Genomic DNA, 25,912 nt, shown 5'->3' with positions numbered 1-25,912 from the left:
GAGAGCGTAGAGCATATGATGGAACAAACACTGCAGTCCCGATCACTAACACGTAACATGTGATATGGACATCTGTGAAATGACACAGATAGGTGTTAGATACCACAATGCCCTGGAGTATCTTGCACCCTATGTCTGTGAGAAGTCCCAACTAGGGAACGCTTACCCTCGAAAGATACGGTTTCAAGGAGCCATTTGCCAAGACATATCTCAGAGGGACCTGGTAGCTGTGCATTGAGATTGAGACGCTGTGATGGGAGAATAGTTGGGTGAGTATTTTGGAAGGCTGAGATCAAACAGGCCAAAGGATCTTCTTCAACCAAATCTCCGAGGATTTTCTCTGCCTCGCGACCACATTTTCTTGGATTAGTTCTTGTACTTTTTACATGTACCGAGAAAACAATGGATCGAGCCCAGCCCCAATCCGTTAAGAATGATCACGTGCTAATCATAGGAGAGCACGAAATCAGCAAATACACGGCAAAGCGATCATTAGCTTCTAAGTGTGAGTTTGGCTTTCATTAGAGCAAAGCAACAGTGAGTAACAGGCGTATCTTGTTTGACGAGGAGCCTGAGAGCTGAGCAGTAGGTTTGCTGGTGGAAATGAGCTTCAGTTGTTGACCTGCCTCAGTCAGATGACCATTTGTGGGACTGGTCTCAAGCTGAATTGTCTTAAATAATTTTGAAGCTCTCTCTTTTTTTTTACACACACATCCGCCCAACCATCCACAACTTATGGTGACTTATCACAATTGATGTTTGAATCTTGCAATTCAGCATCCAAACTTGGAAACTGGAAAATTCCGTTCAGAGGCTGACGTCTGGGAAGGGTCTTTCTTGCACTCCGTAAAGTGTTTGAAGGGGTTTAAAAACTAGGCATCAATTTACTTTGACGAGTTTTGATGTGCCGTCTTTGTGCATAGTATTTTGGTGCTCGGAGTGATTCCATTTCTCTTGCAAATATCATGGGAACATTGTACGCTGATGATTTTGCTGCTTGGCTCTCGGCAAGTGGAAATTGAATTAATGGGCGAGGGTACTTTTAATGGTTTAACACGACTCGGTTTGTTCTAGTCCGGGTTTAGTGCAAGTAAATATATTTTGTCTCGGAGCTAATATTCCAATGTATCTTATTGTTCACCCTATTCTGACATTTTTGCGAAAGTTGTTCAAACGAGTGTTTGCTGTTCCCCTGAGAGGCTTAAAATATTCTCGTATTTTAATTGTGTGTTTTGCTCAGAATTTGCAACATCAAATGAGCGTTTGAACATTATTGATGCGTTGTGATGTCTTGTGAAATGATACAAACCTACTGTTCAAAACCTGCTGTTTAGAGCAACGCGTAACATTTAATCAGCACGACATCAATGGGATCGTTCCGTTATTAAAAGCCATGCCTGGGGGTGGGTGGGGGTATAAAAAGTGGAATGGCACCATTTAAGCAGCTAGGCCCGCAACTGGCGGCCCACGGGCCACATCCGGCCCACTCCCTCCATTTAATCTGGCCCACCCCCTCCCTCCGTAAATGTTATATTATGTTTCTGGAAGGGAAGCACAAAAATATTGTTTATGTGGCCCACGTATAATAAATATAAAATAACATAAAATAACTAAATAAATAGGGCGTCCGACCCTCAGCAGCCAAAAGGTCAGACTGGGGCTCCGAGCGAGAGTGTCAATTTCCCATACCAGACCATCTTCCACGCTAGTGTACTGATGAAGGCACGACCCAACGCATAGCCTAGACCACATGTGAATGTGACAGGAGATTCCTCGGGCTATAAGGTTGCGCTGAGTGGGTTGAGCAGAGGCTAAGCCGCAAGGTGCCGTATGCCAAATAGTCAAGGAAAAGTGTCACGTGGCGCAGAGAAAAGGGAATTGTACAAAATTGACCAACAAATCCGATCGTTTAGCAATTCGTGTGCAGAATGCATAAGTAATATAGAATGGTTCAAGATTGACTTGTGTGCCATATTAAATACAGTTAAGCAATTTGATGGAAAATGCATACATTATATATTTCTGACATGGAAAAAAAATTGCTTATCAAAGCTTGTTCATCTCAGATGTGTGTGTGTGTGTGTGTGTGTGGTTCTGCCTATATCTGCATATAAATGAACGCATATTTTTACATAATGTTCAGTACATGCAATTGGCTGCCAAACATTCTGTGGTTCTGTCTGAGGATTTACCTGAAGTGATGCAGCAACTATTTTCAGGGATGTGCCACGTCTGACATGTTTGTGCATCATTAATTTCACCTAAATTTCCCGAGTTTGTGACTCGGGGGGTGAGAAAAACTATGCTCTTGCAATGGAGGCAGGAAACGGCAAAACTACTGTACGTTATAAATTTCTGCGAGGACAGTCGTCGAGGCTCTTTGTGGCTACGGTAAGTTTGGGCGCAGTGCGCTGAAAAGATAAGTTTGGGTTACAGACAGGAGACGACTTAAGTACATCCGCAGGTGTGAAAGGAAATGGTTTGATAAAACCCACTGCATTTTCAGATGCTATGCTTTTGTTGCAGTTTCAAGAACTGTCTAATTAATGGATGTTGGGCAAACCAGTCACTGTTGGCTGAAGAATCCCACTTGGCACTTGCTAACCCTGTAAGCTGAAGTGCTGATGGGTAGAGAGTGGTCCCATCTGGGCAAGGACTGGAGAGAGAGAGCGAGTGGTAGTTTTGTTCAGAGACTCTTAAACCCAGTGAAGGGTTTCTAGGTGTGTCAGAGAACCAGCTGACCATAATAACGATGATGGAAGTACATAAAAGTGCATTTGTGTGTCGTTGAGTTGTCCCAAAGTGCTTCTCGGGAATTACTGTGAAGCGTAGTGACTGTGCGCATGGCAGCCGATTTGCGCACAGCAATGTTTTATCTGAAGGATTGCTGGCCATGACACTGGGAGAAACTCCCTACAATTTTTGAATAGCGCCAAGGTGATCTTCAATGGCGACCTGAACAGACGAGTGGGACCTTGATTTAACGTCTCTCCCGAAAGACTTGATCGACATTTTACAATGTTTCCGTCGGCTTGTAAATCACAGGCGTAAAAAGTGCAACGTGAGACGTGAGGGATGGCCCATATGAAATAGTTGTTACAACCCAAATGGGTCAACAGCACTGCCCGCAACCACACCGTGGCCTTTTAAGACTAACTATTCCACGTCTGTTGCTCTCAATATCAGGGCGTCTATATAGGTTGTCCCGCTTGTTGATTGCAAAATATCCAACTGAAGCTTCTAACGACTGCTGGAGGCAGGTTCTCAGCGACAAGTCTCTCCGCGCAGAGCTGTGCTCTGTACACGCGAGGTCTAATTACAGGAAAGCTTCTCGTGGGGACTGTATTTCATGACGAGATAAATAGCTTGTCCATAGCAACGTCTCGCACCCAAATCTATTTCAGTCGAATTAATGAGGCATAGCGAACATACTCCACGCCGGCCCCTCATTCGTTCTTTAATTAATACAGCCAGCTTAGCACATTTCGTTTGCTTTTTTAATTTTAAAACGGGTTTCATTTTCATTTCAGTCTGGATTTATTGCGCTCGGAAAGTTATTAAGTTAAACTTTACGTGCGTGTGTGCTTGTGTGTGTGTGAAAGTGAGAGAGAGAGAGAGAGAGGGCCAGAGTTTTGTTTTGAAACAAGTACACAACCAATTAATTTTTAATCAAAGTTTTGCCGTGCGCTTTGCACAAGTAATAATTCCCTCCGGGTGAACGAAGCGACACCGGTCGAGAAGTCTCAAACCGCTCGCTCATCTTTGTAAAGTTTAGCCGATAAGAGTTCTGCAGCTCATCGGGGATTTATTTTCTCTCCCCGGACACTAATTGCATTTCGCACAACATTGAACACTTTCGTCAGAAAGCACGACGACCACACGCCCCGGCACTTTAAAAGCGTTCAAAAACTTTTGTCGCTGGGTGTGAGTAATAACGGACTTCGATTTGAAGTGTCAGGTCTGGGTAGGGTTGGCGTGGCTTTAAGAAATGCCACGGGCCGGTGTAATATTAATATGCAGATAGTTTGGTTCGGATTTAGACTTGAAGCGGGTTGAGAGAGGTTGCTTTGAGCCTGGTGCAATGTGAGACTGATACCCACTGCTGTACAGGGTGTGGCTGGACGTGGGGGAGTTGAGAGATCCTGAGGCACTTCACTCAAGTCAACGTTATCGCAAATGTACTTTTCCTCACTGTAACCAGTGCAGTGAAGTCCTGAGGTCCTTGACTTCTTTCCCACCCCTCCTCCCCCTCCCCACCCTCACCACAAACTCCGAATTATGGCCGAAATTCAACCGAACCAAACCGAGAAGGTTAAAGGCATTACCAAGGAAATCGATCTGGTCAACCGTGACCCCAATCGCATCAATGAGGACGTTATAAAGGTAAATTGATCTTTTTTTAGATATATATATATTATTTTCATACTCATTTCTGGTATCTTTCTGACCTTAGCCTTCCATATATATCTTTAAAACAAAAGTCAATGGCACACATCTGTGGGTTTCTGAACGGATAAGTATGCTGGAGTTGTAAAGAACATGGTAATGATAATCATTAATAGTCCTGGCATTTGATACAGCGCCTTATCACGTCTCAAAGCGCTTCACGGGATAACAATGTCAAGTGAATTGATTGTGTATTTTGTGGGCCAAACGCGAGAAAAAGCAACGTGCAAAAAAAAAAAAAAATCACTTCTCGATTGATTAGTGCTCTTGTAAAGTTAGAAGGTTCAAACCAGCTGTGCCTGGGCTTACCATCTATCTTTCATTTCACAAATCACCGCTCAACACATGCGTCTTGACCTTATAATTTCATTGATTTAGGATTCGAAATCTACAGATAGTCCCAATTGCTTTGTTCCACGATTTAGCTCCCGGAGCCTTTGCTTCTGCTGTTCCGCGTAAACCTATGGGATGGGAAACCCACACGGCTTTAAGTCCATCCCTGTTTGAAATATAGAGCTGTTGACATTGGAACTATATTTAAACCTCTCTGCTCTGTTGTGAATGTACTGGCTCGGGATTGAATTACAGACACTGTAGTACGGTATGTAGTATTGTATGACCTGAGCCCCATTTGTAAACCGTCTATTTTTTGTTCCCCCACTCTGAATGCTCTCGATGCACCTGTGACCTAGAACAGTTTAATAAATGAATGGGTATTTGAGCAGCAGCTCAAAATGGAGAGAAAAGGGATGGGTTACCTCCTAAAAAGGCTGTTTGTCTTCCCTATGTTGGTGAAAGTTATAATAATTATAATAATAGCAGTAATAATGAATTACCCTTGCACTTGATACAGCGCCTTTTCACGTCGTCGGAATGGGTCAAAGTGCTACGCGTGATTTACCGTGGAGTGTAGTGACTGTGTATTCGTATGACTCGTAAGCGACGATCGTTTAAGAACACATAAGAATTAGCTCGGAGAAACAAGACCAAAGTCCATCTGGTTCGCTTTCCACCATCCTGGCCGTCGCTTGACATGTCGTGTCCCAAACTATACACTGTATCCCCCAGATGCTATCTTCTAGCAGAAATCTATCTCAAACAACACTTTCTGCTTCCACCGTCTGTCTCCCGAGGGGAACCTGTTCCATAAATTTACCGCTCGCTCACTGCAGTCACGTTTCCGCAGATTAGTTCTGAATTTACCGCCCCTTCGAACCCAGGCCGTGTCCACGGGTCCATTTCGCTCAGCAGTCAAACAATTCATCAGATGGTAATTTCCCACTGATGGCCTTTGATTGAATTTGTGCCGCGATCATCCCAGAGACTTGACGAGTTGACCAAAAAGGCTGACAAAAATTCGACAGGGAGTCGAGACCCCTGTTAATCAACTGATTTCAAATAGTTTTTCCCCGAGTGTCTGACCTCCACAGGTACAATTTCATTCACTGCCGGAGTAGTATTTATAGGTCAGTGTTTTCATGATGTGTTGCTTCCCTTTCTTTTGAAGCTAAGGGAGAGGGCTGTGTAGCTTTGTGTCCTGACGTACTTTGGACGAGTGAGGTGAGAATGGTGCCATTGACGTGCCAGTGTGGTGTTTACATTTGTCACACGGCACAATAATATCCTGTCCCTCCTGCTTCCTTTCCAATCGCTGCTGCAAACCTCTCTCCATTTCAGCTGATTCATGTACACAAATGCACAGTAGAGGAGGCTATCCTTTCACCGAGGCTGGTAGAAATTGTTCTAAAAAGCTTTTACCTTTCTCTAAAGAGAAGAATGAACGCCGGGCACTGAAGAGTCTCTTAAACGTGAATGTGATACTGCATTCCCACTGACGCAAGTCCTTCTAGATTGCACAGAGGCGAAAGGCAACTCGTGTGATCTTAGGGAGGTTTTGCAACAGTTGTAAGAATATTTACATATGTAGGAATATTCATTACGTTCAAATTCGATTTAAAAATAATCTTGCTTTCAAGCAAATCATCATCTGTTCATACCTGTTCACCTCTAAGCAAAATGTAATGCTTTCATCACCAGGGAAAGGAGATGATTTGAACCCGAGTTGATGAGATGTTTCTCTGTCCAATATAAAGCAGTTTGAAGCCAATTGAGTCACTGTACACTTTTCAGTAAAAATCGTGCGAAATGCTTTGAGATGTCCTGTGATGTTGCAAGCAGAGATATCAAATGCAAGAGATTATTATTATCATTATTTTCGTGGAGAAGCAAGTCACACGGCACATAAATTGACTGTAATTTAACACAAGTTGACATGCTTTGAGAGGCAATAAGACTGGCTGGAAATGGTACATTGAACAGAATAAGGGATTATTATTTTGATATGATTTAGTTATTGATGTGGCACATTGATGGTGCGGTGCTAAAGGAGACTGACTCATGAACTTACTGCTGAACTTTGGAAAAGTCCTGTAGCTCAGTGGTTGGAGCACTCGCCTCGCAAGCGAGAGGACCCGGGTTCGATTCCCGGGCAGGACAGGGCGAAACATTGGGTAAGGTTCCTTACTCCACACGCCTCTGTTTACCTAACGGTGAGTAGGAACCCGGTTGTTAGTCGATTGGCGGATCGAATTTCCGGGACTAATAATCCCTTCAAAAAATAAATAAGTAATAATTTGGTCACTCAATCCACGGCTGTTTGTGGGGACGCTGCTGTGAGCAATTGGCTGCTGCGTTTCGGCCGCAAAAATTCACTTTACAGCATATCCTGTGAAGCGCTTTGAGACGTCTTGAAGACGTGATAAGGCGCCGTATCGAATGCAAGGATTATTAATATTATTACGAACACAACTTGGGGTAATCGACCGGTTCCTCTGTGCGGACGCAATTTCTACCTCTTCCGATTAAGCCCGGGGTTTAAAAGGGAGAATGTTGATGTATTTCTCGAGGTTATGGTTTGATTCTGTGTGCAGGTCGACTTTGAGGATGTGATCGCGGAGCCCGAAGGGACCTACAGCTTGGACGGGGTGTGGAAAGTCAGCTTCACTACCTTCACCGTGACCAAGTACTGGTGTTACCGCATCCTGTCGGCCATCTTCAGCATCCCTCTGTCCCTCCTCTGGGGTTTCTACTTTGCCTGTCTCTCCTTCTGTCACATCTGGGCTGTGGTTCCCTGCATCAAGAGCTACTTGATAGAAATCCAATGCATCAGCCGAATCTTCTCTCTCTGCATCCACACCTTCTGCGACCCCTTCTTCGAAGCCCTGGGCAAAATATTCAGCAGCGTCCGAATCTCCTTACACAAGGAAGTTTAAGATAGTAACCACCGAGTGCATTGTCTGGGCATCCAATGCACCTTTTTTTTTATTAAACGACAGTCTGCTTAGATTTGTTGTATTTTAATTTAGAACTTTTATGCTTAAAACCAGATTACAGTTGGCTTCTATAGCATTAATATTGCTGCATCTCACTCACTCACTCATGTTTGTTTTTTCACTGTGACATTCACTGTAATAATTCCTGAACAAACACTGCCTCAAACACAACTCTCTGTGTCATTCTTGTATCCCCGAGTCTTGCTTTACAAACGGAGGTGAAACGTTCACTCTTTAGCTCCCAATAGCTCTGCCAGTTGAGTTGGTGAGTAGCTGTGCGATGTACGTGTGAGCAGAAGGTTTTAGGTTCGTTCCAACATCTGTGTTGAGTTACACTGATCTGAACTGAAGCGATGATTGGGGTCTCACAATTAGCATTAATGCCTCTGCTTAAAGAGGGGATAATCAACAACATCACTAAGCTCATGCTTACAGGTGTAGAGAGAATTGGGCTTGGCTATGATTCTTCTCTGCAGTTGAATCATCTGTCAATGCCAATGTAATGGTGATTAATGCCACTTGGGCAAGATACTGGAGGAGAACCAGTGCTCATGGAACCATACCTAATGCCTCCAATTAGAGGAGATAAATAGAGAATGTGGTTACAGTATTGGTTGCACTAGACTGGTTATCCTGTGAAGTCCTGTAGCTCAGTGGTTAGAACGCTCGCCTCGCAAACGAGAGGACCTGGGTTCGATTCCCGGGCAGGGCGAAAAATTGGTGTTTCCTTACACCACACGCCTCTGTTTAACCCAGCAGGAAGTAGGAACCCGGTTGTTAGTCAATTGGCAGATCGCTTTTATGGGGGTAATAATCCCTTCAAAAAAATTAATAAATTGGTCACTCAATCCACAATTGTTTATTGGACGCTGCTGTGCGCAATTGGCTGCCGCGTTTCGCCCGCAAAATATACACTCAATTCACTTTACAGTATATTCTATCGAGTGCTTTGAGACGTCTCGAAGACGTGACAAGGCGCCACATCGGATGCAGGGATTATTATTATTATATTATTATATTATAACAGTATAACAACAGCCAGGCTGATCTGTGCATTGATAAGAGGTTTATTTGTAAAGGAATCGTTAACTCGTGGCTTACAGTCGGTAAAAGCATTGCTACAAAACAGAGACGGGCACGGAAACGTGAAAGAATAAAATGTCAAGTGGTGCAGTCAGCCCCTGGCACAGGGAACCAACTAAGCTCAGGTTACTCTTGCTGTTGTTGCACTGCGATGCTCTTCTGACTCCCAGAGCTCTTGAGGCTGAGAGCAAAGGTGGACGAGTTGCTCTTCTTGCTGTAGGTGATCTCGCCACTGGCGGGCTCCGGCTTAGCGAGCAACAGGGAACAGCAGAGAAAACGGTGCATCAGGTCCTGGAAGAGACGTCCAGTGAAGAACATGTAGATCCAGGGGTTGCAGCAACTGTTCAGGCTCGCGAGCAACATGGCCAGGACGAATGGCAAATCTGCCGAAAGATTAAATAATAATTTAAAAAAATAATAATTTAAATTTATAGATGTGTACGTGTAGCTCTAATCCCACCTCAGTACCATCTCCCCCCATTTCCCTGCCCATCGCGTCTCTTAAGCAACGACAGCAACAAAATTACATCTGTAAAGGGAGGTGAAGGGAGAGACAGAGAGAGAGAGAGACAGAGAGGGAGGGAGAGAGAGGGAGAGAAAGCATTGCCGCTGATAATTCTGAGCAGAAGCCTGAGTTGCGGTTCCTATGTCCCTGTTGCCTGAGTTGGCTCCAAAGGAGATTCCATAAAGGAGGTTTGTGAGTCAGATATTTGTTCAGGTGCTCTGTGGCTAAGATCCTTCCATTTTAACCTTTCCTTTACGTCGGAGATGAAGGGCTCATTTGTGCCCAGCTCCCTGCCCTGCTCTGCTCCGCTCCGCTCGCTCTCTCAGTTACAGCTGAACAAACAGCGAGGCTCCAGTGAAAACCAACTCTTCCCCAATCAGAAACCTGCGTTTTCCTTAAGTGGTCGGGACAATAGCAGTGAAAGGTCTGTGACACGGCAAACGGTGACAATTCCTCTCCACTCGCCCTCGCTTCAGGTACCGGCTCACGCTGGGATACTCTCCCAAAGGCACTCGTCATCCTCTCGAACCTCGATTAAGAGATATTCCTTCGATGTGAGTGTTTGAGGGTGATTGTCAGCAGATGGCGTGAACCTCAGGAGCAATGTAGCCAAGCCAAATAATAATAATAATAATCCTTGCATTTGATACAGCGCCTGATCACCTCTTCGAGACGTCTCAAAGCGCTTCACAGGATATACTGTAAAGTGTGGTGACTGCGTGTTTTGTGGGCGAAAGGCGGAAGCCAATGGCGCCCAGCGACGTCCCACAAACAGAGGTGGATTGAGTGGCCAAATTATTATTATTTTTCAAAAAAAAATGTTTTGAAGGGATTATTACTCCTAGAAAAGCGATCCACTACTCGACAAGCAACCGGGTTCCTACTTACTGCTGGGTAACCAGGGCCATGTGTGCGGAGTAAGGAAACTTGCCCAATGTTTCACCCTGCAACTGGCAAGCAGACCGTGGCCATGTGCGGTCACACCCATCTTATGTTCTTATTGTCCTGCCTTGCTATAAGCGTGAATTGGGATCTTATGGATCCCAAACACTGTGTGGTTGCAGAGCTCCTATATATTCAGGGTTCTAATTTGCGCCGATCAATCAGTGATCAGAAACCACCTTTTTTCTAAACTGCCATTGGGTTGGTCTACATTATTACCCCCTGGAAAGCGATCCACCAATTGATTAACAGCCGGGTTCCTACTGACTGCTAAGCAAACAGAGGCGTGTGTGTGGAGTAAGGAAACTTGCCCAAGGTTTCATCCCGTTCAGGAATCGAACCCAGGTCCTCTCGCTTGTGAGGCTAGCGTGCTCAACCACACATTTACGAGACTCCAAATGACTTCACAGATAGTCTTGATTGTAACGTCTGACACTTGAGATTAGTTTCAAGGAATTTCCGGTTACGAAGGAGTGGGAAAAGCAGTGGGAAAAGATCTGCAACGTGGCTGTAACGATGGCTCCTGCTTTACATTCGGTTGACGTTAACAAGTCTAACAGCACGATAAACAGAAACAGTGCAATTTTCTTTCTTCCTGGTTCTACCATAAATGCCACACAAAGGAAGTTTAGTCCGACACACAAGATGTATGAGCCCACAAAAACATGCCTCCAGATAGTGGAGATTAAATTTAGGGGAAAACATAGCCATAATCAAGGACAGTTGGGCCAACGCGAGCAGGTCAAGAGGTTTGTGCGTCAATAAGCAGATGGAGACAGTATGTCCAGCAGGGAGCGATGTAACATGCAACATATTTAAGTACTTAAGCACATCTCAGCCTCGGGCAGGTGTTTTGTACGTACACAGGATCCTTGCGATTGTTGTCTCAAGATTTGAGGTTGTGTACAGAATTCGGAAAACATCACCGCTCAGAAGCTGGCGTGCATTCCCCATCGCTTGAGAAACAACATCGGCTCTGGCTCAGAGGCTCGAGGAGAGGTAATAATAATCCATCGCATGGTCGAGACGTCTGAAAGCGCTTCACGGAATATGCCGCGAAGTGTGTATGACTGCGCCTTCCTGACTCGTTGATGTGCCAACAGGCTGTCCCAGGTCAGCAGCGCCATCTCTGCAGACCCGGTTGGTTTTTGTCTGAATGCAAAAACCCGAGGCTCACCATTCAGGTCACATACCCATCGCTGCAGCCTTTTTTTTCAGGTAATTTTGTACTGCGGCTAGCGAGCTAGCGCTGCGCACGAACACTGTGCAAGTGGGTATCTTACATTCGCCCACAAAACCCGCAGTCAATTCACTTTACAGTGTAGCCCGTGAAGCGCTTTGAGACGTCTCGAAGACGTGATGAGGCGCTGCATCAAACGCAAGGATTATTATCGTGATTATTATTATTATCTGCTTACTTGCTTACTTATTTATTTGCTGACTTCACTTAAAGGAACGAGGCCGCGGTGAAAAGATAATGATAACAATAATAATAATAATCCTTGCGTTTGAGTATAGCGCCTTATCAGGTCTTCAAACCCGCTTGTGGTTGTTCACCAACCCCCGACACAATCACAAGGAGTTGCGCTAACATATTGTCACATCAGTTGTGTGTGTGTGTGTGTGTGTGTGTGTGTGTGTAGCTTCATCGCAAAGAAAATGTCACTGGGTGGTTCCGTGTATATACAAATAATTCGTCTGTGCCTTTGGACTGTGTGAACTGATCATACGGTGTATGTACAAAGAACTGCCAGCAGAGGCCATCACTCCATCTGGTTTCTTCAGCCGTCCAAGGCAAACGTTTAAATGGTTTTATTTTAAGACGCTCCCAGCAAGATCTTGTCCATAAAGTACCTTTTGCCCAGATACTTCGCCTCAGAATATCAAGAGATTTTCTGCTGCGGAACAATATTTTTCTTCTCATCATAATAATAGTAATAGTAATAATCCTTTGATTGATATAGAGAGCCTTATCATAATTCTTGCAAGCTATTTGACTGTGTTTTTTTTCCCCCCTCCCTGTTTTCCAACCCAGAATTTGTGATAAAAGGCCTGCAAATTATAACCAGCATTTTGAATAAAAAAAGTAAACAGCAGTGGGAATAAATTATATCCACATTGTTATAATTTTGTGGGCGAAACACAGCAGTGTCCCACAAACCACTGCGAATTGAACGACCGAACTATCACCATCTTTATTTATTATTTGTTTTCCGAGGGATTATTACTCATGGAAATCGACCCCCCCCCCCCAATTGACCAACAACTGGTTTATTTAATGTAGTATTTACTGTAATATACCGAATTTTCTTTCGGAACGGAATTAGTTTTGCAGTTTTAACATTGCACGAACACGATGGTTCTAATTTAAATGCATACAGGATATCCTTTTAATTGCAATTAACAATGCGTATCTTTAAGCTGTTGATTTGAGACTCTCCAGCTTTGTGCTGTTCATTTTTTTGTGCTTGTATGTTTTATTCTGATATATTTTTTATTTATGTAATGTTGCATCGCGTTCATGTGCAATATTTCAAACCCTTTTGAAACCTACGCTTTTTAAAAAAAAAAAACTTTTCTTAACTTCAGGGACGTTGTTTTCCCGCGACATTTTCTGATCAGGTTAAAATTTTAACTGAGTATTTTTTTGGATGGTGGGGGGGGCAGTTAACAGTATGAAGCTCTGTATTTTTCCGATAAATAATTTCTTCCCTCCAGCTAAAATAATGTGACCATAAACCAACACCTTTTTTGCTGGTTGGACTCCAGCCGTTATCCCACTACGCACACTCTGGGCTCCCCCCAAGTCTTGTCTCTTGCCGAACCTGCGCCTAATACCTTCCAGAATTAAGGTGATCAGGGTGCGTCCCTCCAGGGAAGAGAGAGAGAGAGAGAGAGAGAGAGAGCCCAATCCATTCCAACAATCTATCTTTGGGATTTCCATGTGTAGGTGGGATGCCTGGAAACCTCAGCTTGGATACCTCTTAAGTAAGCACGGCAATGGGTTTCCGCACGTGTCAGACACCCGGCTGACCCAAAAATAGATATGTAAAAAAAATTACCTGCAGTCTTTGTTCTAAATTTGCAGCTCAAAATGTCGAAGAGTAGTGAGCAAAATTACTTACTGTTAAATCACAGAAAGCCGGGTTCATGTATTTAACTCTATTGCAGTGAAGAAGTGGTGAATCATTAACATGGATATTGACTTTGCACCAATCTGGAAAAAACTGATAGAAATCCCAAGGCAATGTAGTATATATATATATATATATATATATATATATATGTGTTGGCTGGAGAGTTCTATCAGTTATCTAATATAGATATATATATGTACATTAGATATATGGTATTAGCTACAAAACCACAAAGTCCTTATAACAAACGCAGTGTATTGCCAATCGCAATGTGTTTGTATCCACAACATTCAACTGTATTTCATACGTATTTTATTTTACGATTACTTAAGGGAAACTGGTCGCGCAGCGGATCAGACTTCGGGTAGTTGGATTTGAACCCAGCCCTGGCTGAGGGGATGGGAGTTTCTGCTCTCGGCAACTTAGCTCGGGGGCAATTCTCAGTCAAGCAACAACAACAACTCGCATTTATACAGCGCCCTTCACTTCACGCAGGGGATGTGTCTCGGAGTGATCAGTCCTTGCAAGCGCAGTTCCATAGCATTTGAAATGACACTGACAACATCTCTCAGTAAGGTCCTAATAATAATAATAATAATAATAATAATAATAATTTGGTCACTTCAATCCACGACTGTTTGTGGGACTCTGCTGTGCCCAATTGGCTGCTGTGTTTCACCCACAAATATACAGTCAATTCACGTTACAGTATATTTATTCTGTGAAGCACTTTGAGACGTCTCGAAGATGGGATATTGCGCTATGTCAAATGCCAGGATTATTATTATTATTATTATTATGAGCGGACTTTTTTTATGTGCACCGTTTGTTCCACTTTAGGGAAAGTATTAATATAGCTGTCCTCTTTAAGAAAATGTTTTTGTTATTCATTAAATTCACATCGCTCTCCATTCTGTCAGTCTAAATAAACAATTGCTGGCTCCAGTTCTTAACTACGTAATTCCAAACAATAAGAATCCTTCGCACATGATACAGCATCCTATCACGTCTTCCAGACCTCTCAAAGTGCTTCACAGAGTATAGTGTAAAGGGAATAGACTGTACATTTTGTGGGTGAAACTTATAGTCTTGCTTGGGAGAGACTTCTGTATGGGACTTATTTATCCAAGAAATATCTTAATTGGTTGACAGTAGTTTAAATTGAATTTATATATATATATCTCTACACACACAAAGCGTTTGAAGAGAAACTTATAATATATATATATATAAATTTCCTTCCCAAATATATGTGAAACCACAAATTACAGCATAAATGTTTAGAGCAGTAAATCATAGCTCTGTACTGCCAGGCAAACCCAGTGTTCATGAAAGGAAAGGGGGAGAGAGAGAGAGAGAGAGAGAGGACCTGTGTTCGATTCCCAGACGGAGCAAAACCTGAGGCAAGTTTCCTTACTCCATACACACACTGTTTACCTCCACACACACTGTATATATATATATATTATTATTATTACCTGGCAGTAAAGTAGGAACCTGGTTGTTAGTCGATCGGCGGATCACTTTTCCGGGGGTAATAACCCCTTTATAAAATAAATAATAATAATAATTTGGTCCCTCAATCCACGGCTGTTTGTGGTGACGCTGCTGTCCGCAATCGGCTGCCGCGTTTCACCCACAAAATACACAGTCAACTCACTTTACAGTATATCCTGTGAAGCGCTTTGAGACGTCTCAACGACGTGATGAGGCGCTGTGTCAAATGCAACGATTATTATTATGATTATTAATAACAATAATGAAATTACCTTCTTTGGGTGCATGCGGGTCCCAGGCTGTCCACATCTGCACGTAGAAAAAAGGTGTCCAGCAGATGATATAAGCCAGAACTATAACGAATGTCATCTTGACGGTCCTGATTTTGGCTCGGGAGATGATTTTGATGCTGCTGACTCTGGCCAGCATGGAACCCCCCTGTGGTGTCTTAGTTTCCCTCCTCGTCTTCAGCTTCACATTCTGCCAGATCTTGAAGCTGATCAGCCCGTAGCAAACCGTCAGGATCAGCACCGGGATGATGTAGACCGAGACGGTGATCCAGGTAATGTAAGCTTTGGCTCCCCAGGGCTGAATGAAATCCGCCCAGCAATCGTACACCTCAGGCCCCACTTCCCTAAAAGAGAAGATGAAGATTTGGGGGATGCTGAACGCAAGACTGATCACCCAGGAGGAGATGACATACATGCTGTTCGACCGTTGATGTAAGGACTTCAGGGGCTGACAGATAGTCAGGCACCTGTCGATGGACATGACAATCAGCAGGTAAGTGGAGGCAAACATGCCGACAATTTGGAGGTATTTGACAATCCTACAGAGGAAATCCGGTCCATGGAACCTGAAGGTGATCTCCCAGATGAGCTGGGGCAGGACTTGAAAGACAGCCACCACCAGGTCAGCGATGCTCAGGTGCTTGACGAAGAAGTACATGCGCGACGGCTTGTGGCGATTGGAATGGATGGCCAAAAGCACTGCGATGTTGCCCGTCAAGGCCAGGATCAGGATCACCGCCAGCAGCGTCACCTCCACCTTGGCCACCGTCTCGTTCCGCTTCAACAGGTCGGCGGAGCTGTTGCAAAAGCGGCTCCAGTTTTCCAGCAGAGCAGAGCCGTTAGCCGAGGCGTTTGGGACGCAGAGGTCCATGTCCACATTGTTGCAGCACGTTTTATTCATGTCCTTGTGTGGCTGTCACTGTTCCTCAAATTGTCTCCCTTGTTTTCCACCCCTAAAAGCTTAATTGTGTCTTCTCCTTCCTCAGTTTCTTTACTTTGCCTTTATCTTTCGTAGCATTACCTCCTCCCCTCGTCTTGTTTTGTTGGTTTTCTTGCCCCCTCTCCCTCTCCCTCTCTCTCTCTCTCGCTCGCTGACTCGCTCGCTCGCTCTCACACACGCGCACACCAGTCTGAAGCCTCTGTTCTGTCTGTGCTTGTGTACGGCAGCTCAGGGTTGGCTATTTCCTATTCCACAGGCACTTGGGCTTCGTCTCAGCACAGCACAGCAACATGAAACCCTGCAAAATAATAACAATCCTCGCATTTGTTACAGCGCCCGATCAGGTCTTCGAGACGTCTCAAAGCGCTTCACAGGATACACTGGAAAGGGAATCGATTGCGTATTTTGTGGGCGAAACAATTGCAGCCAATTGCGCACAGCGACGTCCCCACAAACAGCCGCGGATTGAGTGACCAAATTAAATTATATTTTTATTCCTTGTTTTTATTAACATTCAATAACCTCGAACCCCATTGATATTAAATGAAATGAAATCAGAATCATTCAGGATCAAATGCTCTCTCTCTCTCTCTCTCTCTCTCCCTCCACTCCCACACATACACACCCAATTTAAATACACATTCAGTGTCGGTTTCATTTGAACACTTAAATTCATTTAAATCAAATCGGGAACGAGAGGAAAGTGCTCGATGTCCTTTTGAAAAATACGAGGAAAACAATTATTGATCCCAGTACACCGTGAACCGACTTTACTTTCACATTATTTTCTCTCGTTGGTCCCATTAAATCACTGATATTTTCTGGGGAAGAAGCGAATGTCAAGTCAATTTTTCTTTTAATCATTTCTGAAATTATTTTTAAAACAATTTCTTCTTTGCCCCTCCCAACAGCACAGGGTATATATTTTATTGCTCGTCTGAGTGCAGAGTGATCCTAATCAGGTTTTGCTCGATATAAGGGTGTAGCTTATCAACTTTAAAATAAATCCACTTGCCGGTGCAATTTCTGTTCTTGTTCTCATAGGGATTCAACCTGAACTAATTCAACAACTGCAGAAAGATAATTTTTTTACATACCGTAAAAATATATATATGAATTTCTTGCACACATTGTGCGGATTTGTTAATTTCATCCAAGCAACGTATGATGATTTTTTTTTTAGGGGAATACTATATCATCACCTTACCTTACCTTCCTTGCTGCAGCAAACGGCAATGAATCTTTAGATGACAGAAATCCGCATAGATTGGAGTTTGCCATTAGCTTGGGAGAAGGAAAAACAAGAGTCTGAATCTTTCACATCTTCTCGAAACATTCGTTCCCATGTTTTCTCCCCCTTGCGCTTCACTCTCTCTCTCCCTCGAACTCTCTGAGAAAGAATGCTTTTCAGGCTGCTTTCTTTGAACGAACTGAGCAAGAGAGCCTCCAGTTTCTAAATATTTATAGCGAGCAGCAGTCTGGTAGATGGATGGGAGTGCGGAAAGGATTTTATTGATGGTCAAACATTCTCCTCGCCTGGGGGCGCTCTCCGCTACAGCAAATCTACACTCCAGGAGAAAGCAAAATTCATTCTTTGGATGGACTTTGGCACAGGGAAAGTTTTTGAATTCCATTTTACCGCTTTTCCCCCCTTTTTTTTTTGATTAGCGGTTTGTCTCCGAAATAACCTTTTTATTTATTTTTTAAAAATGTTGTTGTTTGTCAAAAAAAAACATATCGAAACCCCCCCCACCCCACCCCCCCACACACACACACACACACACAAGGACAAAAATGAGAAATTAAAATGAAAACCGAGAGGTGAAAATGGAAATTTCTAAATACTCGACGTATAAAAAAGAAGCTTTACGTTCTTTTTTTGTGTATGGTACCTTATCAGGTCGTTGAGATGTCTCAAAGCGCTTCATAGGGTACACTGTAAAGTGGAGTGACTGTGCATTCTGTGGGTGAAACAATTTGTCTCTGAAATAAGCATTTTTCTAAAAAGAAATCAGAGGCGTACAAACGAGAAATGAAAATGGAAATTGCAAAACAATTTGAGCGCCAGCAAGAGGTCCCAGTGCCACGCGATGCGAAGGGCACCTTTGAAGTGTATGTTGTTGTTGTTGCTGGAAGGTTTTGTCGTGGTGGCAGTCGGTAAAAGTAGGGACTTTGACAACGATAACAAGTTATGTTTGTACAGCGCCTTTCATGTCAAGAGGACGTCCCAAGGCGCTGGACAGTCAGGAATCCTCACCTGGTGGTTGGAATCAGGTGGGGCTGGAGGGTGGGCAGGGTAGGGGTAGAAGGGTGACCGAAGGCACGGTTGGTCGAAGAGGAGGGTCTTGAGACTGGTGTTGAAGGAGGCGAGGGAGGGGGTGAGGCGGAGGGACTGTGGGATGGAGTTCCAGAGGTTGGGGGGGGGGGCAGATTTAAAGCTGAGCGATGCTGATCAGATTGTGCAAAGGTCTACCTGCTCTGTGTAGCCAACCTCCATCTGGGGCAATGTGTCCCAGGTCACTAGTGCAGATGTACCATCTGGTTCAGTGATTTCATTGTAGATCATAGTCGCACCATTCTTGTAGGAACTTGGCTCGTCATCATCCGCTCATTCACACGTTCACATATGGGATTTGTTGGCAAGGTGACCGTGGAATAAGATGCTCAGACTAGTTCATTCATTGGCTTTGGCTTTGTGGGGTGATTGGAATATAGCAGTTCCCAGGGTCCATTTTGGCTTGCTGGTATTTTCCCAGTTCTACAATATCACTCACGCAGGTTGGCATCTCTCCACGGGTGTTTAGTCCACATGTTGTTGTGGCTGTTGGGGTATTTGTATTGTAGAGAAACATTACTTCTTCTTGTCCTCAGTCAGACCTCTCTATCTCCCTCTCTCTTTCCCTCTCTACCTCTCCTCTCTCTCTCCCTCCCGTTTACGCCAACACAAAACATACGGACACTACACATCCTGTGATGTGCTTTGAGACATCCCAAAGACATGATAAGGTGCTGTATCAAATGCAAGGATTATTGTTAATTATTGTTGTTATTCATAGAGCTATGTCACTTGATGCCACTCTGATGACAGGTCCAATAGACATGAGGTTGAAATGTGATGTGTATGTGTATATATGTTAGGGTTGGGAGGGGTGGGGGAGGTGTAAATGGACTTTGACCTTTTCTGGATTATTTCACTGGAGTTATCAAAGAATCTCCTGTTCTCAAACCTCCAACATTCTTCCACCAAGCAGGCATGAGATTACAGGAATTGCTGTATGTTCACTGTTATGTATTGTAGTATACTCTATGTAAACCTCCTGTTTGATTACAGTGCCTTATGGCAAAATGTGTTGCCATTTGCAGTAAATATTAGTGTAGTGTAGTGACTGTGCAGTTGTGGCAAATGTGGCAATCTTTTTTACGTAGCCAACTGTAGAAAGGTCATCATACAATCCAGTACAAAATCACATTTCACGGCAAGAGGACGTCCCAAGGCACTGGACAGTGAGCGATTTGGACCCGAGCTGAGTTGGTGTGGTGGGGGGTGTTGAGATATTACCTTCATGTAGAAGATGACTTTGGCATTTCTCATGCCAAAGCTGATGCCTCTCTCTCTCTCTCTCTCTCTCTCTCTCTCTCTCTTTCTTTGGTGAGACGCAGTCACTTGGATACCAAGGACATTTTGAGATGTCCTCATCCAATATCTCCGAATCACCCACAGTATAAATAGAGCCTAGGGAAGTGTTATGGTTCTGAGCTTTCGTTCCCAGGAGTGTCACGGACAGGTTGTTCCTCTCAACCATATCAACAGATAAACCGGTTAAGATGCTCAGGGGAAGGGGATTTATTTGTTTTGCTTTGAGCGCAACAAACCATATTTCCTCCGATTTATTTCTGCAACAAAGGGGACTTTACACATGTCTGGGCAGCACCAGAAATCCTCGTGGGTTAAATAAAAAGCACGCCACGAAACGAATTGGTCGAAGACTCAACAAGGCTTCCTCTTCGGGCTCCGTTCCGTGTAACAGGAACAGCAGACACATCCTGCTCCCCGTAGGAATAACATTCTGGCTCTCTTCCCATGGCTCGGCTATTCACATCACTTGTGCAGCCGGCTCAAGTGTACCTAACCTTGCATCATGCAAGGGTAGTCCTGTGGCTTAGTGGAATCCTGTAGCCTAGTGGCTAGCAGTAAGTAGGTTGTTAATTCATTGGCAGATCACTTTTCCAGGAGTAATAATCCCTTCAAAGAAAAAATGATTTGGCCGCTCAATCCACGACTGCTTGTGGGACGCTGCTGTGCGCAATTGGCTGCCGTGTTTGGCCCACAAAATGCACAGTCACCCCACTTTACAGTGTATCCTGTGAAGCGCGTTGAGATGTCTCGAGGAGGTGATCAAATGAAAGGCTTATTCGTATTACAATCATCTTTGACCAGACTGGTGATAGCCTTCAGGGTTTCATGACACGTTGCACGAACCTGGAAAGGATGGAGATTAGTTAGTGATTGAGAGAGCTGTGCATTGTTCAGTACAATACTCTTATTCTGTGAACTTGTGTAACCTTTAATCCTATGTCCTGAGCTCTTTCACTGTATTTCGTTTTTTGCGGACACATGCGGAAACCCATCGCCACCTTTTAAGAGTATTCCAACCAAAGCTGAGAATTCCTTGCATCCCACCTACACGTGGACAGCGAAATGCACACTGCAGTGTCCCACAACCATTTGTACATTAAGTGACCAAATTATTTTTATTCTTTTTTTTGGAATGGATGATTACCCCCAGAAAAGCGATCCGCCCATCGACTAACAACCGGGTTCCTACTCACTGCTGGTAAACAGAGGCGCGTGTGTGCGTGTGTGGAGTAAGGAAGCTTGCCCAATGTTTCGCCCTGTCCTGGCCGGGAATCAAACCCAGGTCCGCTCGCTTGTGAGGCGAGTGCTCTAACCGCTGAACGAATCCAGATGTGTCTGGGCTGCCAGTGACGTACAGATCAATAGGAGGACAGTGGTATGACGAGAGCCTCTGGTTCCTAATCACCTCTCAATCCAAAACATCAGCTGTTAGCACGAGCGATGACACGTCACACATCTCTAGTGCTGCCTTTAGAATTATTCCAAATACTGGCTTTTGTGTACAGAAGTTCAAAGTGGAGAGAGAGAGAGAGAGAGAGAGAGAGAGACATTAATTGCTAAACCAGGGTTCTGTATATTTGCATTAAGCTACAGGGAATTGCTGATGTGTCCACCAGCTCCCAATATAAACACTCCAGTATTTACTGTAGTGAAACTGCTGAGACATCCGTCCTTGCTTTAGATTTTCGCTGACTGGATCTGGTTACAATGTCACCTCATAGCGGTTAGAGCACTCGCCTCGCAGCGAGAGGATCTGTGTTCGATTCCCGGGCGGGACAAAACATTGGGCAAGTTTCCTTACTCCACATGCCTATGTTTGCCCAGCAGCAAGCAGGAACCAGATTGTCAGTTGATTGGCGGATCGCGTTTTTAGGGGCAATAATACCCTCGAAAAAAACAAAGCAATAATAATTTGATCACTCAATCCACGGCTGTCTGTGGGGACACTGCTGTGCGCAATTGGCTGCCGAAGTTCCCCCACACAGTATACAGTCAGTACACTTTACAGTATATTCTGTGAAGCGCTTTGAGACGTCTCAAAGACGTGATAAGGCGCCATATATCAAATGCAAAGATTATTATTATTATTATTAATAGAAACGACCCAAATAACGCGGGGCTGATCTTGGTAATAGCTTCAGCCTGGAGAAGATATTTTGCACAATTCTTGGCAGCATCAGGTTTTGGTTGTATTACTCAGAGAGCATTATTTAAGCCAACACCCAGAGAGCAATACTTGTAGTTAATCATTCAATTGAGCTTTAAGGATAATTTCCTTACATTGGGATTTCTGTACTTGGCCCAGTCCTGTGTGTAAAAAAAATCACTCAACCACCATGTCTTGTTCAGTGAGATCTGGTTACCAACAATTATACCTTCACAATGTTAAATTAAGTATTATGTAGGTCACCAGTTGCAAAATGTTGTGCTATGTTGTGATAACTGGCATCTCTTCATCTCTTCATCTACCGCCCTATTTCTTTTGCATCATTGCTGCATTTCGCCCACAAAATACACAGTCAACTCACTTTACAGTGAATCCTGTGAAGCGCTTTCAGACGTCTCGAAGACGTGTTAAGGCGCTACATCGAATGCAAGGATTATTATTATTATTATTATCTACTTTTCACTTCCCGCTGAATCCTTCCTCAAGATTTTGAACTCACATCATCAAGGTTGTGACTCGAAAGCGTTGCTGATGTATTGCTGGTCTTTTATACACACAGAAGTCGTTGGCCTTCACTGTTCCAAATTTCCCTATTTAATTTGGGTTAAAGTTTCTTAATCAAAGGCATTCTTCCTCCTGCAGGTGGTGGTGAGCAATTCTTCGTTTCACGATGCTAATTAGGAGGACAAGTGGATATTGAGGTGGAGTTAATGTGGGGTCACAGGAACTATCTCTGACAGACACACGCTGAGCTGGCCGAGGACATAAGAATTTGCCGGGCGAAAGAAGGGTATCTAGTTCTCCTTCCACCATCCCGGCAGTCGCTTGACATGTCGTGCCCCACCCAAACTATCCCCAGACATTAGATTGCATCCTGAGGTGTGAGTTGGGGGGCCGGGAGGGATGTACGATTGACTTACGAGCTTCTGGGCTAGAGAGAGCGAGACGTAAATCGGCTCTTGATGTTGTCCAGTGACCGCTCACTGGTGGAAAGAACACATATCGAATGCAACGAGAACACAGCTGCGATTTCTCTCCCAAGGCCCATCGGTCTGTCAACGCCAGTTGGCCTGACATGCAAAGAATGTCCACTCTGAGGTGAGAGGAGGGGGCTGGAGGGCAGGCTGTATCCCAGGGTGAGTCGGGGGGGAAAAAGGACGAGTGTTACAAGAGACAGGAATGATTGCACTGAAATGATTGATGCTTAAATTGCTTTCTGTGCCGTTTCCACGGTGACAGATTGGAACGGAGTCAGGAGCCCAGCCTGCACCGAAAAACGGCCCCATCTTGCGCCACAGGAGGTCATGTAAGCTGCTTCGATTCACTTACTATTGGATCGCATGGCTTCTTCTTCCTGTGAGGGCTATTTGCGTTGACTCACAGACGTGTGGTGAACAACTTGCAGGTCCCAGTTGGGGGCTTGTCAAGCGTCTGACCGGAAGCGACAGGAGTGCGTGACCCTTGTAGACCGCGCAGTCAAATCCCACCCCTGACACCACAAACTGTTCAGTCCGTTTGCACGTGACAGCGTTACACATTCAGTGTGTAGATGCAGAGCGCTCAACAGTGACGGAGCCTGACTCCGAGCCTGGGTGGTTGGGGTGGGGGGGGGGTGTTAGGAGGGAGGAGGTGGTGGGGTGGGGGGGTGGGGGGTAGGAGGGACGGAGGTGGTGGAGTGGGGGGTGGTTAGGAGGGAGGGAGGTGGCCGTCAGCATGGTCGAACAGGAAAGTTTTCAGGTGGGACTTGAAAGAGTGGAGAGGGGGGGGTGGGGGGCGAAGCGGAGGGATTGAGGGAGAGCGTTCCAGAGTTTCGGGGCGTAGTGGCTGAAAGCACGACCTCCGATGTTGGGGCGGAGGGTGCGAGGGACGAGCCATCAGTTGCAATCTGAGATTTTGACGGCTATTATCCAATCTGTTTCCGCTCGTCTTTCAGGCCATGCGTTCCAGACCCTAACAACTCTCTGGGAGGAAAAAAAAATCTCCTCGTCTCCCCTCTGGTTCTTTTGCCAATTACCTTCAATCTGTTGTTGTATTAGATCTCAGGAGTGTTAAGGTAATGTCACCAAGCACACAAACCAAGGCTCCCGTGCGAAACCTTGGGAGACTGAAAACAAATGAGATTGATTGATCTATTAGTCAATTGACAAGGAAACACACAAACACACACAATGAGGCTTTAGTTTCAGTAACTAGTTAAATTATCCCCTTTCACAATGGATCACCTCATGTCACTCGGGATACATCAGTTACCCTACAACCATTCATTAGTGCCTGGCTCAAATCAGCGGCCAAATAAAGCACCTTATGCTTTGTTGCGTCTTCACAAACAGCTATACATTCTGTTCCCGTAAATAATATTGTATTATTTTCCAATTTACTTTTTGTCAGAACTCATCAAGTTAAAGGATGTCAGTGTTCGGGACTGAAATATCGTTTTACAGTCAGCGTTCTTTGAAATCATCTTTAGCCGCGATCCACGACTATTTCGGGGACGCTGCTGTGCGCAATTGGCTGCCGCGTTTCACCCAGAAACTACACAATCGATTCACTTTACAGTCTATCCTGTGAAGCGCTTTGAGACGTCTCGAAGACATGACTAGACAGTGCATCAAATGCAAGGATTATAATTATTCTTATATAACCAGTGGCATTTGCTTAAGGAGAGGAGGGGAAATGAAAGCTTTCTGGGTGCCCTGATTCACAAAGGTTTCACGTTTGTGCTGTCAGACTCACTGCCTGCTTTGCGTTATAGATGACTGATCTCGCGTTGCGATAAAACAATGCCAATTCTACTCAAACCGTTGACAAATAACAATGGATCAAAGTCTGGTTTTGGGCCATGCAGGATATTAGAAACAGGAGCTGGTGCTCAGTCAGATTAAGCTGTCTCACTTGCAGCTGATAAAAGCAAATGGTAGTTGATGAAGGGCGACAGTCCCATTCATTACACTAAACAAACCATCCTCCCTTGGGTAATAATCTGGGCTATGAGCTCCCACTAATAAAGCATTGTCTCTAAATAGCCGCAGGATGAATGGAGAAAGAGAGCCGGCCTGAGAAACGTACAACTTTGCTCCGGAAAAGGTCAAAGTTATTGTTTATCGAGTTCTGCTCCTTTACGAAACGAATCGAATATCACCGCGTTTTCATCTGAGGTTAAAACGATTCTTCCATGAGTTACCGGCACCTTTTGTTTTCTAATTTAAAAGGAGTAAGTGGGTCAGTATTGGAGGCAAAGAGCTGGGACTCTCTTTGGTCTGTGAAAAGGCAAAATACTGCAGATGCTGGCAATCTGAAATAAAAGCAGAAGTGGCTGGGAACACTCAGCAGGTCAGATATAGCACTTTTCACGTCTTCGAGACGTCTCAGAGCGCATCACAGAATACGCTGTCAAGTATATTGACTGTGTATATTTGTGGGCGAAACGCGGCAGCCAATTGCGCACAGCAGCGTCCCCACAACCGGTCGTGATTTTTAAGTGACCAAATTATTAGGTCAATAATCAAGTTATTATTATTATTATCCAGGGAAAAGCGATCCGCCGGTCAATTAACAACCGGGTTCCGACTTACTGCCGGGTAACCAGAGTCGTGTGGGGTAAGGAAACTTGCCCAACGTTTCGTCCTGCCCGGGAATCGAACCCGGGTCCTCTCGCTTGCGAGGCGAGGGCTCTAACCACTGAGCTACAGGACTCCACAATATTCTCAGTCTTCTCCATTCATTGCATCTGGCAGACTTGTCCCCACACGCACATAAATAACTGCAATGCGATTTGAAATTATAAATAACATAGCATTCTAAATGTCAAATGTCAAATACAATCAACCATATAAAAGTCACATTAGATATTTATAAGCGCACAGGGACAGATTCAGGAAATTTCACGAATGGAACAGATTAGCGGTCATTCACAACAACGGATTCTTGCAAAGAAAA

The 25,912-nt window shown here is 44.5% G+C and overlaps 2 protein-coding genes and 1 non-coding gene across 5 annotated transcripts; 1 reads left to right on the top strand and 2 right to left on the bottom strand.

Moving 5' to 3' along the window:
• The first annotated feature begins 3,943 nt into the window (after window positions 1–3,943).
• cav3 (caveolin 3) lies at window positions 3,944–7,949 on the top strand. Its single transcript, XM_007890474.2, has 2 exons — window positions 3,944–4,383; window positions 7,377–7,949. Exons 1-2 carry the CDS (start codon window positions 4,279–4,281, stop codon window positions 7,716–7,718), a joined length of 447 nt encoding a protein of 148 aa, XP_007888665.1. The 5' UTR covers window positions 3,944–4,278; the 3' UTR covers window positions 7,719–7,949.
• Window positions 7,950–8,830: 881 nt separating this feature from the next.
• oxtr (oxytocin receptor) lies at window positions 8,831–17,649 on the bottom strand. Of its 3 annotated transcripts, none has more exons than XM_007890472.2 (3): window positions 17,380–17,649; window positions 15,215–16,470; window positions 8,836–9,244 (listed from the first exon to the last, which is right to left on the bottom strand). In XM_007890472.2, exons 2-3 carry the CDS (start codon window positions 16,131–16,133, stop codon window positions 8,988–8,990), a joined length of 1,176 nt encoding a protein of 391 aa, XP_007888663.1. In that variant the 5' UTR covers window positions 16,134–16,470; window positions 17,380–17,649; the 3' UTR covers window positions 8,836–8,987.
• Window positions 17,650–25,595: 7,946 nt separating this feature from the next.
• Window positions 25,596–25,669, bottom strand: trnaa-cgc. Its single transcript has one exon. It is a non-coding gene; the product is annotated as a tRNA-Ala (tRNA).
• Window positions 25,670–25,912: the final 243 nt, after the last annotated feature.

The sequence above is a fragment of the Callorhinchus milii genome, unplaced genomic scaffold (genome assembly GCF_018977255.1).
Source record: "Callorhinchus milii isolate IMCB2004 unplaced genomic scaffold, IMCB_Cmil_1.0 Scaffold12, whole genome shotgun sequence".
Taxonomy (NCBI): Eukaryota; Metazoa; Chordata; class Chondrichthyes; order Chimaeriformes; family Callorhinchidae; genus Callorhinchus; species Callorhinchus milii.
Note: the sequence above shows the minus strand (reverse complement) of the source record. Positions and strands in the feature narration are given on the sequence as shown.

Excerpts from the sequence above, each read along its gene's own strand:
- oxtr (XM_007890472.2), bottom strand. The coding sequence starts at position 16,133 with ATGAATAAAACGTGCTGCAACAATGTGGACATGGACCTCTGCGTCCCA. Across the intron at positions 9,245-15,214 it reads CCCGCATGCACCCAAAGAAG|ATTTGCCATTCGTCCTGGCC; the intron begins GTAATTTCATTA and ends ATCTTTCGGCAG.
- cav3 (XM_007890474.2), top strand. The coding sequence starts at position 4,279 with ATGGCCGAAATTCAACCGAACCAAACCGAGAAGGTTAAAGGCATTACC. Across the intron at positions 4,384-7,376 it reads TCAATGAGGACGTTATAAAG|GTCGACTTTGAGGATGTGAT; the intron begins GTAAATTGATCT and ends TTCTGTGTGCAG.